At 40.4% G+C, this 14755-nt stretch overlaps 1 protein-coding gene across 6 annotated transcripts in view; it reads right to left on the bottom strand.

Moving 5' to 3' along the window:
* Window positions 1-6697: 6697 nt before the first annotated feature.
* SMURF2 (SMAD specific E3 ubiquitin protein ligase 2) overlaps window positions 6698-14755 on the bottom strand; it is a 115558-nt gene continuing 107500 nt past the window's right edge. For all 6 annotated transcript variants that reach the window (XM_070561586.1, XM_070561587.1, XM_070561584.1 and 3 more), the window contains 4 exons: window positions 14003-14123; window positions 11737-11938; window positions 10402-10477; window positions 6698-10085 (listed from right to left, as the gene is read on the bottom strand). In XM_070561586.1, coding sequence (XP_070417687.1) covers window positions 9986-10085; window positions 10402-10477; window positions 11737-11938; window positions 14003-14123 — 499 coding nt within the window. In that variant the 3' untranslated portion in view covers window positions 6698-9985. The remainder of the gene's footprint in view (window positions 10086-10401; window positions 10478-11736; window positions 11939-14002; window positions 14124-14755) is intronic.

The following is a 14755-nucleotide window of genomic DNA, read 5'->3' as shown; positions in this document are numbered from 1 at the left end:
GTGGCCAAGAAAGAGGCACAGGAAAAATGTGCTCCACATCACTAATCGTCAGGGAGATGCGAATCAAAACCACCGTGGGCTACCACCTCATGCCTGTCAGAACGGCTGTTACCAAAAAGACAACAAAGTGTAGGAAAGGACGTGGAGAAAAGGGAAGCCTTGTGCACTGCTGGTGGGAATGTAAGTTGGTACAGCCACTGTGCAAAATGGTATGAAGGCTTCTTAAAAAATTAAGAATGGACCTACCATACAACCCAACAATTCCACTTCTGGGTATGTAGCTGGAAGTGAAATGAAATTACTACCTTAAAAAGATAGCTGCATCCCCATGTTCACTGCACCATTAGTTACTATGGCCAAGATATGGAAATAACCTAAGCATTCACTGATAGATGAATGGACAAAGAAAATGTGGTGCATATATATAATGGAATATTACTCGGTCATAAAAAAGAAGGAAATGTTTCCATTTGCAACAACATAATGGACCTTGAGGACATTTTGCTACATGAGGTAAGACAGAGAAAGACAAATAACATGATTTCACTTGTATGTGCAATCTGAAAAAGAAAAGAAAAAAAAGAACTGAGCTCACAAATACAGAGAACAGATTGGTGGTTGCCAGAGGCAGGGGTGGGTGAAATGGGTGAAGGTGGTCAAAAGGTACAAACTTCCAGTTATAAAATAAGTAAGTCCTGGGACTATAATATACAGCATGGTGACTACAGTTGACAATACTGTGTTGCACATTTGAAAGTTGCCAGTAGAGTAGATCTTAATAATTCTCATCACAAGAAAAAAAATTTTGTAATTATATATGGTGATGGATGTTAACTAGACTTACTGTGGTGATTGTTTCAAAATATGTACAAAATATCAAATCATTACGTTGTACACCTGAAACTAATAAACTTTGCCTTTCTGGTCTCTATGGTTCTTCACCTTCTTGCCATGCCAGCATTTTTGGGAGAAGTGAGTGGTTTGAGAGGTTCAGTCTGATGTGCTGTTCATCTTCACTCCCAGTTCTTGGGCTGAAAGTCAGACAACTTCATGTACACTGAAGTGGGCAGGAGAAACATTTCAGAAGGGTCCCTCACCTGCTCCACCGGCTGCTGTAGTTGTCTCTCCATCTCCTTCACTTATAAAACACTATGAGGGAGACAGAAGCAGGGTTTACAGCTCATGTTAGAGACTAATTGATAACCTAGATAAATCCCAGCCCAACACCCACAAAATGTGTGCTAATTAGCAACAGTTGAGCATATCACCTTGTAGCTGTAGCCAGCTGTATAATGAACACAGCACAAGGAAGGAGCTGCCTGTCCTAGAGACAAGTATCTCTAAGATCTGGGGTGTCGTGGGGGTGGGGGAGCAAAGCTAGTTGTTTCAAAATCCACGTCTTGGATTTGAGGCCTTGCTGACGTGAGGTATTTAATTCTGCTCCCATCATGACCGACTTCTTTGCTGTACACAAATTGCATTTTGAGTACTTAAGTGTGAGCTCCAGCTTTTACTGAGACATAGGCTAGAAGCCCTAGTTGGGAAGGTCAGTTTTTGAACAGCCATCTAAAGCTATAGCCCTAGCAGCTAGTACAGAGCCTGACACCTCATAAGAACATAGTAGTTGTTGAATGAATAAAGAACAAGTCACATTTAGGGTAAATACCTTTTGATAAAATCTAACTTTAAAATCTGGTTTGTCTAGTTTGCTAAGAGTGTTAACCTAGGAACATAACCCTTTCTCTGTATAATTATAGTCATGTGCCACATAACGACATTTCAGTCAACAACGCACCACTTTGTTGACGAAAATAATCCATAACCAATCTATAAATGAAAATGTGGGTGAGTTTATTCTGAGCCAAAATGTGAGGACCATGGCCCTGTGCCTGCCTTCCCAAAAGAAGGAAGGGCACCAAAGAAGTGGGGTGTACAGAGTGGTTATATACCCTCAAAGAGGATGTTTCACATAGGATTGAAATGTCCCTTTTACAGTAGTCAGGAGACTGTTCTGTCGGCACAGTGATTGATGGACACAGTAGGTAGTAGGTCTGCTGTCTCAGACACAGCAAGGTGGCAGGTCTGCTGTCTCGAGCTGGGTGGTCAAAGGTGAGCACAGTAATCAGTTCCTAGTCTAAGGAGAGATGCTTATCCTTAAGGAAATGCCACTGTGAGGGGAAGTTGCACCTTTATCTTAAGGGCATTTGTTCTTGCCATAGGAAATGTTTAAAGCAGATATACAATGCATGCTTGATGGCCCCATCAGGCCCTTTTGGAAAAACAAAGTCAGGCCAAATTAAGTTTACACCAAATGGCTTCCTCATATACTCCAATGTGTCCTATTGCTTGCCATCTCTGTTTGTCAGCTTATACCACAGTAGTCCCGTAAGATTATAATGGAGCTGAAAAATTCCTATCCCCTGTCGTCGTAGCTTTTGTAATGTAGTGGAATGCGTCACTCCCATGTTTCTGGTGATGCCAATGTGCTGCCAGTTGTATGTAAGTATAACATAGTTAGGTACAGTACATAAAACTTGATAATAAATGATTGTTTCTGATTTATGTATTTACTATACTTTTTGTTAGCATGAACTTTTTCTTATAAAAGAAAATTCACAGTTGGGGCCGGCCCCATGGCCGAGTGGTTAAGTTCGCGCGTTCTGCTTCAGCGGCCCAGGGTTTTGACAGTTCAGATCCTGGGCGCAGACATGACACCGCTCGTCAGGCTGTGCTGAGCTAGAATCTACAACTATGTACTGGGGGGCTTTCGGGAGAAGGAAGAAGGAAAAAAAAAAGAAAAGATTGGCAAAAGATGTTAGCTCAGGTGCCAATCTTAAAAAAAATTTAAAAATTACTGTAGAAGAGTATGCTGTGTTACGCTGGCAGCAGCCTCATATATTGCACGTTTACCACATCTCGATTGCATCATTTTCTCGTGTCCAATTTAATCTCATGTTGTTTTGTTCATTGTGTCCCCTAAGCGTACAAAAACCCCTGCTAATATTGCCAGTAAGAGACCATATCAAATGACTAACCTGGAAACAAAATTAAAAGTGATTAAGGACTACAAAGGTGGGAAATCAGTGATGGTTACTGCTTGCCAGCCAGGCATGTCCCATTCCACCACAGCTACAATCTTGAAGAACAAGAACAAAGTGATGCAAGCTGTTAACGGATCTGCTTCATTGAAGGCAACGAGACTAACAAAATTCAAGAAGGGCCTATATCAGACATGGAGAAACTTCTGAAGACCTGGATTGAAGACCAGACACAGAAGCGTATCCCTCTCAGCACCATGACAGTCACGGCCAAAACAAAAAGTTCGTTTGCAATGCTGAAAGTAAAGGCCAGACCGACTACGATTTTGAATTTACTGCTAGCTCTGGGTGCTTTAAACGATTCAAGAATCGTTGTTCGTTACATGATGTGAAAGTGAGGGTGAGTCTGCGAGCGCTGATGTGAAGGCAGCAGAAGAACTTTTGGAAACTCCAGATAAGCTGATTGTGGAGGAAGATTGCTTGCTAGAGCAGATATTCACTATGGGTGAAACCTCCCTCTTCTGGAGATGGGTGCCTGAAAGGACTTTGATCCAGAAGGAGGCCAAGTCAATGCCAGGTTTCAAGGCTTTTGAGGACAGGATAACACTCTTGCTTGGGGCAATGTTGCAGGCTGCAAATTGAAACACTTTGTCATCTGGCAGGGTGAGAACCCCAGGGCCTTCAAGAACATCAGTAAGCACACACTGCCAGTGTACTACAGGAGCAATAAGAAGTCACAGATGACCCAGCTCCTCTTCCAAGATGCCCTCCTGAATTGCCATGCCAGCGAAATGGAGGAGGACTGTTTGGGGAATCACATCTTGAAGATTTTGTCTATTGTTGATAACGCTCCCAGACTCCCTCCTTTTTTTTTTTTACTGATGATCTTCCTCCCAACATCAAAGCTATGTTCCTCCCTCCAAACACATCCTCTTTGATCTAACCAGTGGATCAAGGAGTTACAGCAGCTTTTAAGGCCTAGTACCTGAGGAGGATCTTTGCCCAGGCTATTGCTGCAAATGAGGAAGACACTGATGCAATTCTGGAAGGATCACAACATCTACGACTGCGTCAAGAAGCTTGCTTGCGCTTGGTTCTTGATGGCTTCTGGAAAAAGACATTCAAGAGGTTCATCCATGACTTCAGTGAGGAGTTGTTGGAACTGGAGCAGGAATGCATAGCTGAAGAAGAGGCAAGGGAAGAGGAAACTGCAGAAGAAAATAAGAATCCCCAAGAAAATTCACACACGGTTTAGCAGAAGCTTTTGCAGACCTCAGCAAGCTCCTAAAAAGTTTGAAAACATGGACCCCCAACACCACAACATTTTCATTACTAGAGAAGCTTGTTCATGGTGCATGATCTCTTACAAGCAAATCTATGATGAAAAAAGAAACCACCATGGACATATTTCTGAAAAGAGTGACACCTCCTCAAGGAGAGCCTCATGCACGTCCCTCGGGAGGCATTCCAAAAGAAGGCCTTGTTATCATGGGAGATGACAGCTCCATGCATGTTATTGCCTCTGAAGACCTTCCATTATTGGTGAATATTAATGATCCTGAGCCTGTGTAGGCCTAGGCTAATGTGTGTGCATGTTTTAATTTTTAACAAAGAAGTATAGAAAAATTTAAAAATAGAAAAATGTTGGGCAAGCCCCGGTGGCCTAGTAGTCAAGTGCAGCGCACTCTGCTTTAGTGGCCTGGGTTCAGTTCTCAGGTGCAGACCTACACCACTTGCCTGTCAAGTGGCCATGCTGTGGTGGCAGCTCACATACAAAAAGAAGATGACTGCAACGGATGTTAGCTCAGGGCAAATCTTCCTCAGCCCAAAAAAAAAAAAGGAAAGAAAATAGAGAGTAAGGATAGAAAATATTTTTGTACAGCTGTACAATGTGTGGTTTAAGCTTGTTATTACAAAAGAGTCATGTTAAAAAAATTTAAAGTTTATAAAGTAATAAAGTTATAGTAAGCTAATTTATTGAAAAATATTTTTTTACAAATTTCGTGTAGACTAAGTGTACAGTATTTCTAAAGTCTAGAGCAGTGTACAGTAATGTCCCTTGGGCCTCTACATTCACTCACCACTCACTCCTCACTCACTGACTCACCCAGAGCAACACCCAGTCCTGTAAACTCCATTCATGGTCAGTGCTCTAGATAGGTGTACTATTTTTGATCTTTTATATTGTATTTTTACTCTCCCTTTTCTGTGGTTAGATATGTTTAGGTACACAAATACTTACCATTGTGTTAGAATTGCCTACAGTGTTCAGCACAGTAACATGCTTACAGATGTGTAGCCTAGGAGCAACAGGCTCTCCTGTACCGTCGAGGGCTGCAGTAGGCTACACCATCTAGGTCCGTGTCAGCGCACTCCGAGGCTTGCACGACGACGAAATCACCTAATGATGCATTCTCAGAACGTAGCCCCATCGTTACACAACGCATGACTACACCTCTATCCCGTGACTAGGCTCTGGGTCTGTGGCATATATCCTACTGTGAGCATTTGGGATATAAAGTACAAATAAATGCAGCAGGTGCCAAGGTTAACATGAAGGGACAACCTTTTCACATCACCACGCAGCAGAAAATCCTACCACATATTAGTCAAATCAAACTTCTGGGTAACTTACAGATTATACTACTACTAAAATAATGTACTAAATTCTAGTAAGTAACCTTACAAATTTTAGATAATAACCTGTAAATGTGACAGTGTGAGACAAAGCAAAAAAATAAATTTCAAAAGGATATAAAAAATGGACACCATGCCCACTCTTTGAACTTTAATACACCACTACTACTTCCACTGCATTTCCCAGACATTCCTTTCTGTGTGACCCATGCTGTGGAGAGACAAAGACTATATTCCAATGAAAAAACATCATATCCATTTTCTTTTCCACCCATGTATTTATTTAGCTGGACTTTCATCCACTAATATTATAGAGTTGTGAATCATGACCCTTAAAATCATGGCTTCTTGGAAAAATATAATTGATTTTTTTTTTTTTTTTGAGGAAGATTAGCCCTTAGCTAACATCTGCCGCCAACATCCTCCTCCTTTTTTGTTTTTTTGCTGAGGAAGACTGGCCCTGAGCTAACAACTGTGCCCATCTTCCTCTACTTTATATGTGGGACGCCTGCCACAGCATGGCTTGAGCAGTGGTGCATAGGTCTGCACCCAGGATCCGAACCAGTGAGCCCCGGGCCACCAAAGCGGAGTGCACAAACTTAACCACTGTGCCACCAGGCCAGCCCTGATTTCTCCTTTTCATTTTAAGGATTTTACTGCTCAACACCAAGGGAGCAAAGGAAGCCCCTCCAATAGCTCTGCCCTCCAGTCCTGACAGACATCGTCACAGGACTGGAACACTCTTCCCCAATAAGCCCAGACCAGCCTCAGAATCCAACCCAGATAGCCCCCAACGGCCCCTGCCAGCCAAGCAGTTTGCCATGACAGGAGAAAACGAGCACCTTCTCTGCTCTACCTGAGACAGGAAGGGCGTCCTGAGCTCTCTGAAGCTCTGCAAGGTGACAAAGGCGTGAACTAACAAAGGCATGTGAATCTTAAACTTCTCATTTTATGGCTTATATGCTGTCATTCTTCATAGATCCAGTCAAATTTTTTCAAAACAATTCATTATAAACTGAATATTCTTTAAAAACTTTGATGCTGTGACAGTGCAAACAGCATTCATTTTATTGCTCAACTTCGGCATGGGCACATACATAGTTAATTTTTAAAAACCATTTATACAGATGTTATTGATAAAGCTCATGTAACAACTGAGTGAAAATACAAAGAATATCAAAGCTAAAACACTCTGTAATAAATACAAATACAATGAAAATGATAAAACTTTGTAAAGTCAGTTTGAGAGAAGGAAGAATATTACATTAAGTGAACTAATTACATCTAGAAACAGAACAACTCAGCATTTGGTACAACCATCACCCTAACATGAGAACATTAAATACCACAAAGGCCCCGCTGACACACTAAGCTGACAACGGAAGCAGGAGCTGCTCTTACCACACTGTAAAGATGCCCGGACCATCCCTAACTCCATCAGTGCGGCCAGTTCAATGCACCAGACGGTCATGCAGACTTAGTGTTGTAAAATAAAGCAAAGGACATTGTAATTTTAAAAGAAAGGAAACTTGTGCTCTGGACTGTAAATACAAGAAAAAAACAAAAGACTTGGTAAAAATAAAACCCATTCAGGGCAACAAACTATGTGCAAAACAAAATGTACACTATACACAGCACTATTGAAACACTCTTTACATCAAGAACGAGACCCTCGGAAACAGAACTCACCTCTGTCCCGCCCGTGAGCTCTAAAGGGAAGCACTGTTCAGAGTTAAGCATTCGTGGTGGACAGGCAATGTATGGGAGGGTGACATCACGCATCGGAAATAACTAGGGGAAGGATCAGGAAAACCCAGTCAAGAGGGGCGTGTGGAAATAAATATTCACATTCAACGTGAGGTGCAAGTCCAAGGTTCAGGGACACACTGGGGGTTTGTTTGCTTAGCACCTATCTGGAAGTAATCAGGTAACAATTTTGAAAATGAAATATAAATCATCATGCTTTTATAAATTATGTTGGTGATACCAGAGACTGTTAGGGAGGGTAATTTATTTCTTTTAAAGCTCCATTAAGTCATTATTATAAAGTTAAAAAGGCACTCAAAAAGCGATGGTATTTGCCGGCATTATATTATACACTGTGACAGCAGCATTTCACTATCACCGCATCCGTCAGTTACGACGTCTCTGAAGCGTTCATCGTGTCCTTACTTTTACTGAAAGGCTGTAAGAGTAGGCACAATTACACTGCACTAGTGCTTTAAATAAGAGAGATGGACCTGCAGCCAGTAGGTACTATTGTGGAAGCTGGAAACTACTGATAATCAAATCGTATAGAAACTTTCTCTGTACATTTCAAGATGTTCTTCAGTACTAAAGAATGTGGTAGGAAAACACAAAGTGTTTGGGAAGAAAAAGGTCAGAATAAGCACATTACCACTGCACAGTTACGATTATGACTAGATTGCATGTAGCAGTCAAATTTGGATTAATGAAATAAATTTAAATACTTAGAAACTACACAAGTAGTTCTGAACATTTTTTTTAAGCAGCAAAATTTCCACTTCTTTTATCCCACCTATCCCCCTGCCTTCCATGAAAGCTTACTTGGAATCCCAATATATAAAAGAGAAAAACCTGGAGCTGCTCTGGGTCAAGGGAGCGGGGGTGGGGAGTTAGAGGCCCCCGCTCAAACACCAAGTAGGCCTTCCCTCTCCTTCTCTTTGTCCTTCCTCTCTTAAACCAGTACTTCTGAGGCACCCCTGAAGAACCTCCTGGCTCCAAGAACACAGACTGAAAACCAGTCCGTCAAATGAAAGAACACAAAGGGCCTATTCACTTGATAATTACGCTGCAAACTTAAACAAAGCTATCTCATCAAAATTTGCTATTCTTGATTTTACATCAATGTAAAAAAAAAAACAACAACAGAACAGTGTAGAGATTTCTGATGGCTGAATTTAAAACTCCACCCATGATTCCAAATTTCTCCAAACCCTCATTCCAGAATTTTGGTTGCCTTCTGGATCATGCAACGTGCCACACACCTTGAAAGCTCAATCTGGGTATTTCAAAATCAGATGTTGATCTCTTAACACCAAGGGAACTGGGATTCCCTTACTTCCAAAATTAACTCTTCTGTGTTAAAGTAATTTATACCATAGAGTCAGAGTCACTGTTCCTTTAGTAATCACAGCCCCTGCCTGCCCCATCACCCCCACTTCATTTTGTTGGGTAAAAGCAGGGTTTTCTAAACTTGCTAAATAATCTTTAGAGCAAAATTTTTCCTTTTTCATAATTTTAGCTGATTAAAATACCATGAGCAGCTCAAGAAAGATTCAGGATGGTTTACTTGAGAGAAACTTAGACCATAATTAAAATATAATATAAATTAGGTGCACTTGTCATAGGAGACTTTGGTTTACAGAAATAGAATATATATTAAAGATAAGCTGACCCAGCGAAAGAATGAAAATCTTACCCCAGCCACGTGATTGGAGGAACTATATAAACGCAGTATTTCCATTTAAGATGAAAAGTCAATCCAAAATACCTGATCATACTGATTCAATATTAAAAAATTAGGATTTCTTTTTAAGTCTCTTAAAAACAGGGAGCCCCTGAATGCATCTTATTATAGCAAATAAGCTACTAAGTTTAGACTAAATGGTTGCATTAGGAATTTGACAACCAAAATTATATAGCTGTATTCCAGGAAATTCATGCTTGAAAAATATAAAAAAGACGCACTTAGGCTAAGTTGAAACATATAATGCTTTTAGAATATAATGCTTTGCTATAGAAAAATGTTAATTAAACATGTAAATGGCTTAATTTTTTAAAGATAATGATTCTTTTAGCCAATTGTTTACAAAGGTAGAATAATTCAAAATAATTTTATTTTCTTTTCTTTTACAAAGAGCGAGTACAGGAGCTGTTCCAATCATGTGTTCAATCAAAATGCAACGTGACTTGTACCGACTGCTGAAGTTGTCTTGACGTTTGAGAGACTTGAAGTGTGTGAAGCGATCTGAGTAGATTACCTTGTAGAAAAATAGTAGTAGTCTTTAAGTGTAGAATACTGCCTAACTCTGGAAATGCAGGAAAAGTCAGCATTCTTTAGGTTCAAGATATTAATTTTAAATAGCAGCTGAATGTGGCCTCATGGCAAAGCATAAAGACCTCTTTTTTCCTTGAAAAGGAATTTCAAAATTGTCCTTTCCCCTCACAGTGTCCTAAAATTTAAAGGGGGGAGGGCATTTTCCTGTGTTTCAGCATTCCTTGGAACTCTGCTGAAAGGAGGCTGTCGGTCGGGGGCATAAATAGAGTCCTGGGTAGGTCCTTGAAGTTCATTCCACAGCAAATCCACATGTTTCTTCGATGGCTGTTAGCAGCTTTTCATATAACTTTTCATAGCTTTCGTAAGGCGGAATGTCTATGCGATTGAAGCTGGAAATAAGCAAATCAGATTGTACACAGTTCACTCAAGTAACTGGCCGAGCAAGTGTCTACTGATGCAGCCACATCACTCTTTGTGTCACACAGAAAATTAAAAGAAAAAGGTTCTATTTCTCTAAAGTAGAGATTACCACTCTCAAGTTTTCCTACCAATTTCTGAATAATCTTAAATCACTTTAAGGAGTTGCTTATCATTCTTTTCAAAGGTCCATTTAGTAGTGAGGACAGTAAGTGAAAAGTCAAACCTGTTTGAAACGAACACCTACGTAGATGGACTGAGGAGAAAAACGCAACAAAAATCACTTACCAAGTGTGGGCTTTGGGCAGGTTGTTAGTGCAGGCGTCAATCTGGTGGATGGTGAAGAGCCGCGGGCCCGCAGCACCTGCAGGAGAAGTCAGCACGGCTCAGACCGCGCAGGCGCCTCTGAGTCTCCAAAGTCTCAGAACAAAACTGGTGCGCAAACCACAGGCCTAGGCACGGGGACACTGGTGACCACACGAGCTGCCAAAGGGCAGCAGGAAAAGAATCTGCGCTTTGAAAGCTGGAACTGACCTTAGATAAGGCTGGTTTCCTTAATATACCAGCATTTCAATTTGGAAAGTTCAGGATTGAAATCCTTTGCCAAGTTCTATCTTCTATACAAAAATCAATGTCCCAAAAGTATGAAAAGAAAAGTAAATGGGCAAATCCAAGACCAAATGCATATACACAGAGTCAAAAAGATGACAGCTTAATGCATATTCAGGTTTCATGACTCAAACTTGGCTGAGAGCAAAAGATGAGCAGTCTACAGAATAAATTTCAGTCAACATAAGACATCCCATACAAATGTATGCAGAAATACAACTCCACTTTATGCATCTGGGGAGTGTGAGAATGATGAGTTCTCCAAATAGGGAAGGTAAGCACAACTCAAAGTATGCTTTCCCCGTGGACTCTGTACATATGTACCGTGGGCAACACTGTTGAATTATGGACCAGTCTTGCTTCATATATCCTCAGTCATCACCAGCAGCAGCAGCTTTGAAAATGAAGAGGTTCAGAGGTAAAGGAAGCAACTGCCAGCCAACGAAGCACAATCGTCAGCGAGATTACCAACTCGTCCCCACATTCAACGGCTAGTCCACGGAAAACATTCCTAAACACGGGATATGGCTGCACAGAAACGACCTGATGCCATGCAATAGTTAAAGTGCTCTGACCAAACAAATGACTTCCACAGCTCATGCTGCCTCTTTCTATTAAAATAATAAAAAAGTACAGGGGAGAGGCATCTCTCCCTGCGGGTCAATGTTTCGCCAGATTGAGAGGTGAACATGGAAGCAAACAGACTTCCCCTGTAGGAAGGTGCAGCAGACTTTAAAAGCAAGGTGACCAGAAAAGAAAAGGCAGAGCCTCACCACAGACAGTCTCTAACATGGGGCACTCACTACAACCACAGAGAACCCCAGCAGAAAAGGCTCTGGGGAGGGGAACGGAGGAAGGAAGGAGAAGAAGGCGTCAAGACAGTTACAGATAAGAAACAGAGCAAAAGACAACCTGCTTATCAGCACATGGTTGGTAAACTATCTGTATAAACCAAATACTGATTCCCTCCCCCAATCATGTGGTGCCACATCGTCAGTCCCTCTGGGTTTTTACCTTGTAAAGCTTTGAAGCCCTGCAGAGGCACTCTGGACGATCCTGTCACAAACTGAAGTAACCGTGCTCGTCGTTCCTCATCAAAAAACTCCACAGCTTTCCAGAACCACTTGACGACATTGCTGTCTGGTGTACAGTGTTTTAACCGGGTGTTTACCTTCCAGTCATTAACGTCTATCTTTCCAAGTCCACAAATAATGAGCTGTTAAAATATTGCACAAATATGAGCCAGTGGAAACCCAAGTTAAGTCAAAAATTCCTCAAAACAGAACTTTAGATTTGCGGTATTGGCTCTCATATGGTGGTTCTTAATCAAGGATACACATCAGGATCATTGCAAAGTTTTTCAAAATACACACACCAGGTCCTATAATCAAAGATTTTAATTCTGAGAGTCTGGGGAGATAGTAATCTGTATTTTAAAAACTTCCACAGGTCCCTACTCACTGCAGTTTCCCTACCCAGGGTCTGAGAAGCACCTCTGTGACGGAAGTGACAAGATGAAAGTTTCCTAATTTCATAGAATTCTAAACTTTTTTTAATGGACAGAAACTAGACTCAAAGAGTAAATACAGTTTATGCATGGCTTCCCCAAGACCTGCATCATATTATTCTGGTTTCAACACTTAGTAGCTTTGGGATTTCGGAATTCAGTTCACGTCCCTTAGCCAGCAGTTTCCTCTGCTGTGATATGGTAGGAACACCTATTTCACCACATCCTCTGAAAGCAACCAACAATGCACAGGAACCCAAGAAATGTTCACTGAATGAGTGACACAATCTGCTTGATAATCTCAAAGTTGTGTCAAGGGACAAAAAACATGAGTGCACGGATACAGAGCTCTGCTTGGCATCCTGATGCAGGGGCAGTACAGATGAACTGTACCCACATCAGTCTAATACTATGAATATTCACATCTCCTGAGGGCCCAAGACTAACTCATCTGACTAACGTGTTTACAACGGTGAATTATGATTGTAGTGTAAAACATACCGTAACTTGCAAATCCTACATTTTATAATTAATTCTTAATATTAACCCAGTATAACACTAAAATATATACCTATGTTTTTATTAAAAGTTTAATTTCATTAGCAGTAGAAACTATACAATGAACCGCAACCCTACTGAATAAAATCTCCAACAAGGCTTCTACAGAGTTCTGAAAAGATCACTGAATCACAGCCACACTGAGCAGGAAAGTGGTTATCCAAAGGACACAGATGTACTTGTAACACAAAAGACACCTCCCTAAATTCTTTTCTTTAGAGGCGTGGTAATTTTAGGGCCATGCTCCTCATCCAGTGTATGAACAGATGAAAATGCGCTGTATTTCAGCTTTATTGCCATTCCTGCTCACTGTTCTTCCTCCTTTGGACTGCGTCCTTCTGGCCACGTCATCATTAAATAGTTCAATCATAAAAGGAATGAGGATGGGAGCAATCTTTTTAGATTTGTTTACTAACAAGTCTGTTAAGGATTTAGTTAGAAAGGACATTGAAGTTAATGAATAAAATCATGTTTTACATTATTTGTAGACTTCAAATATTTATGCTATCCCTAGCCACTAATTAAACTTGGGACCTCTGGTAGAATAAAACCTTGTTGTTTCTGCAAACTACTTCAGTGAAAATTCAGATGTATTTCTTAAAGGTCTTAATTATAAAACTAGACCTAAGGTGGTTTAAGGGCCAGCTTTAAAAGAAAACAAAAAACGGTTAACTGTTTATTACAGCTACAGTTAGTAATGAAATGTTTCCAAAGAGACTGAGGATGTTTAAATACAGTTTACCCTAAGCGTTTAAATTATTTCTTCTATGATCTTATCTACCAAATACTTGTTGCAAATCTTACTGTAAATCCAATTGAGCCCAGGCTTTTATTCCAAATAAATTTCCATATGGTGGAGACCAATTAATGAAGTTTTAGTTAACTAAATCAATAACCACTTAATTAGGGAAAAGGAAACAACTCTGGAAGGATGTACACAGAAGACATGAAATCTGCTGAAAACAAGAAAGGATAATTTGGAAAAATTAATTAAGAATTTTCACAATATAAGAGAGTGCTTACTGTAGAAATTCCAAAGCATGAAAGGCTTTTCCGAAGCAGGAAAGACTTTTTCTGTGAATAAGGATTCTCACAGCATTGCACCATAAAACTTCAAAAACACCAGGAAAACAACTTTCTCCTAAAACTGAGTAACAGAAAATTCCTAAGCTTTCCTTGTTACACTAGAAGATGTCATGACATGAACACACTGACCTCTAACTCCTTCTCATCAAATGTCTTCAGCAGATGCTGTGGAATTACTTCATTAAATCCCTTCTGTAGAGCGAGGAATTGCGCCTCGATGCCTCGTAAGAATCTCCAGTTCACATAGAGCCTGTAAACATTGGGCAGCGGTTTCATATGATCAAATATATTCAGACTTGGCTATTACTAGCCTGTCCACTCTAGCACAACTGCATTTTACAAGCATCTAGCATTAAGAATTTAGTCCAAAGTCTAAAAGAATCTCGGATTACTAAGGGTAGATGGCTCCTGAGCTGTGAGGCAGCTCACCGTACATTTTGAAAGTAACCATCCACTAACAAAAGCAGCATCAATAAAGGAACTCTTCGAATCAGAGAAACTCCTAGTAAAGTGGAAGTCGGCTAGAGGTTAGGTGGGTCTGAATTTAAAATCTGGATGAAAGTTCTTTCTAAACTTCTAACATGCATGCCAATAACCAGGAAAAACAGCCCATTCAACCAAAAAATGACTTTTTTGGTTTCACTTGAAAACACAACCTGAATGTGTTCGGTGTTTTGTTTATATTTTGGGGGCAGCATATCAGGGAAGACGAGGTAAAGAGAATCCTCACATCCAAAATGATAAGAAATAGTAAAAGACAATAGCAAGCACTTTTTGAGGAAATACTCATTGTTCCCTAGAGGCTTTACAAACCCTGGAAGATGTCATTTTACCAACAAAAAGTACACTAAACTACAGCTGATGTGTAGCTTTACTTATACT

The sequence above is a fragment of the Equus przewalskii genome, chromosome 10, assembly GCF_037783145.1.
Source record: "Equus przewalskii isolate Varuska chromosome 10, EquPr2, whole genome shotgun sequence".
Lineage (NCBI taxonomy): Eukaryota > Metazoa > Chordata > Mammalia > Perissodactyla > Equidae > Equus > Equus przewalskii.
Note: the sequence above shows the minus strand (reverse complement) of the source record. Positions and strands in the feature narration are given on the sequence as shown.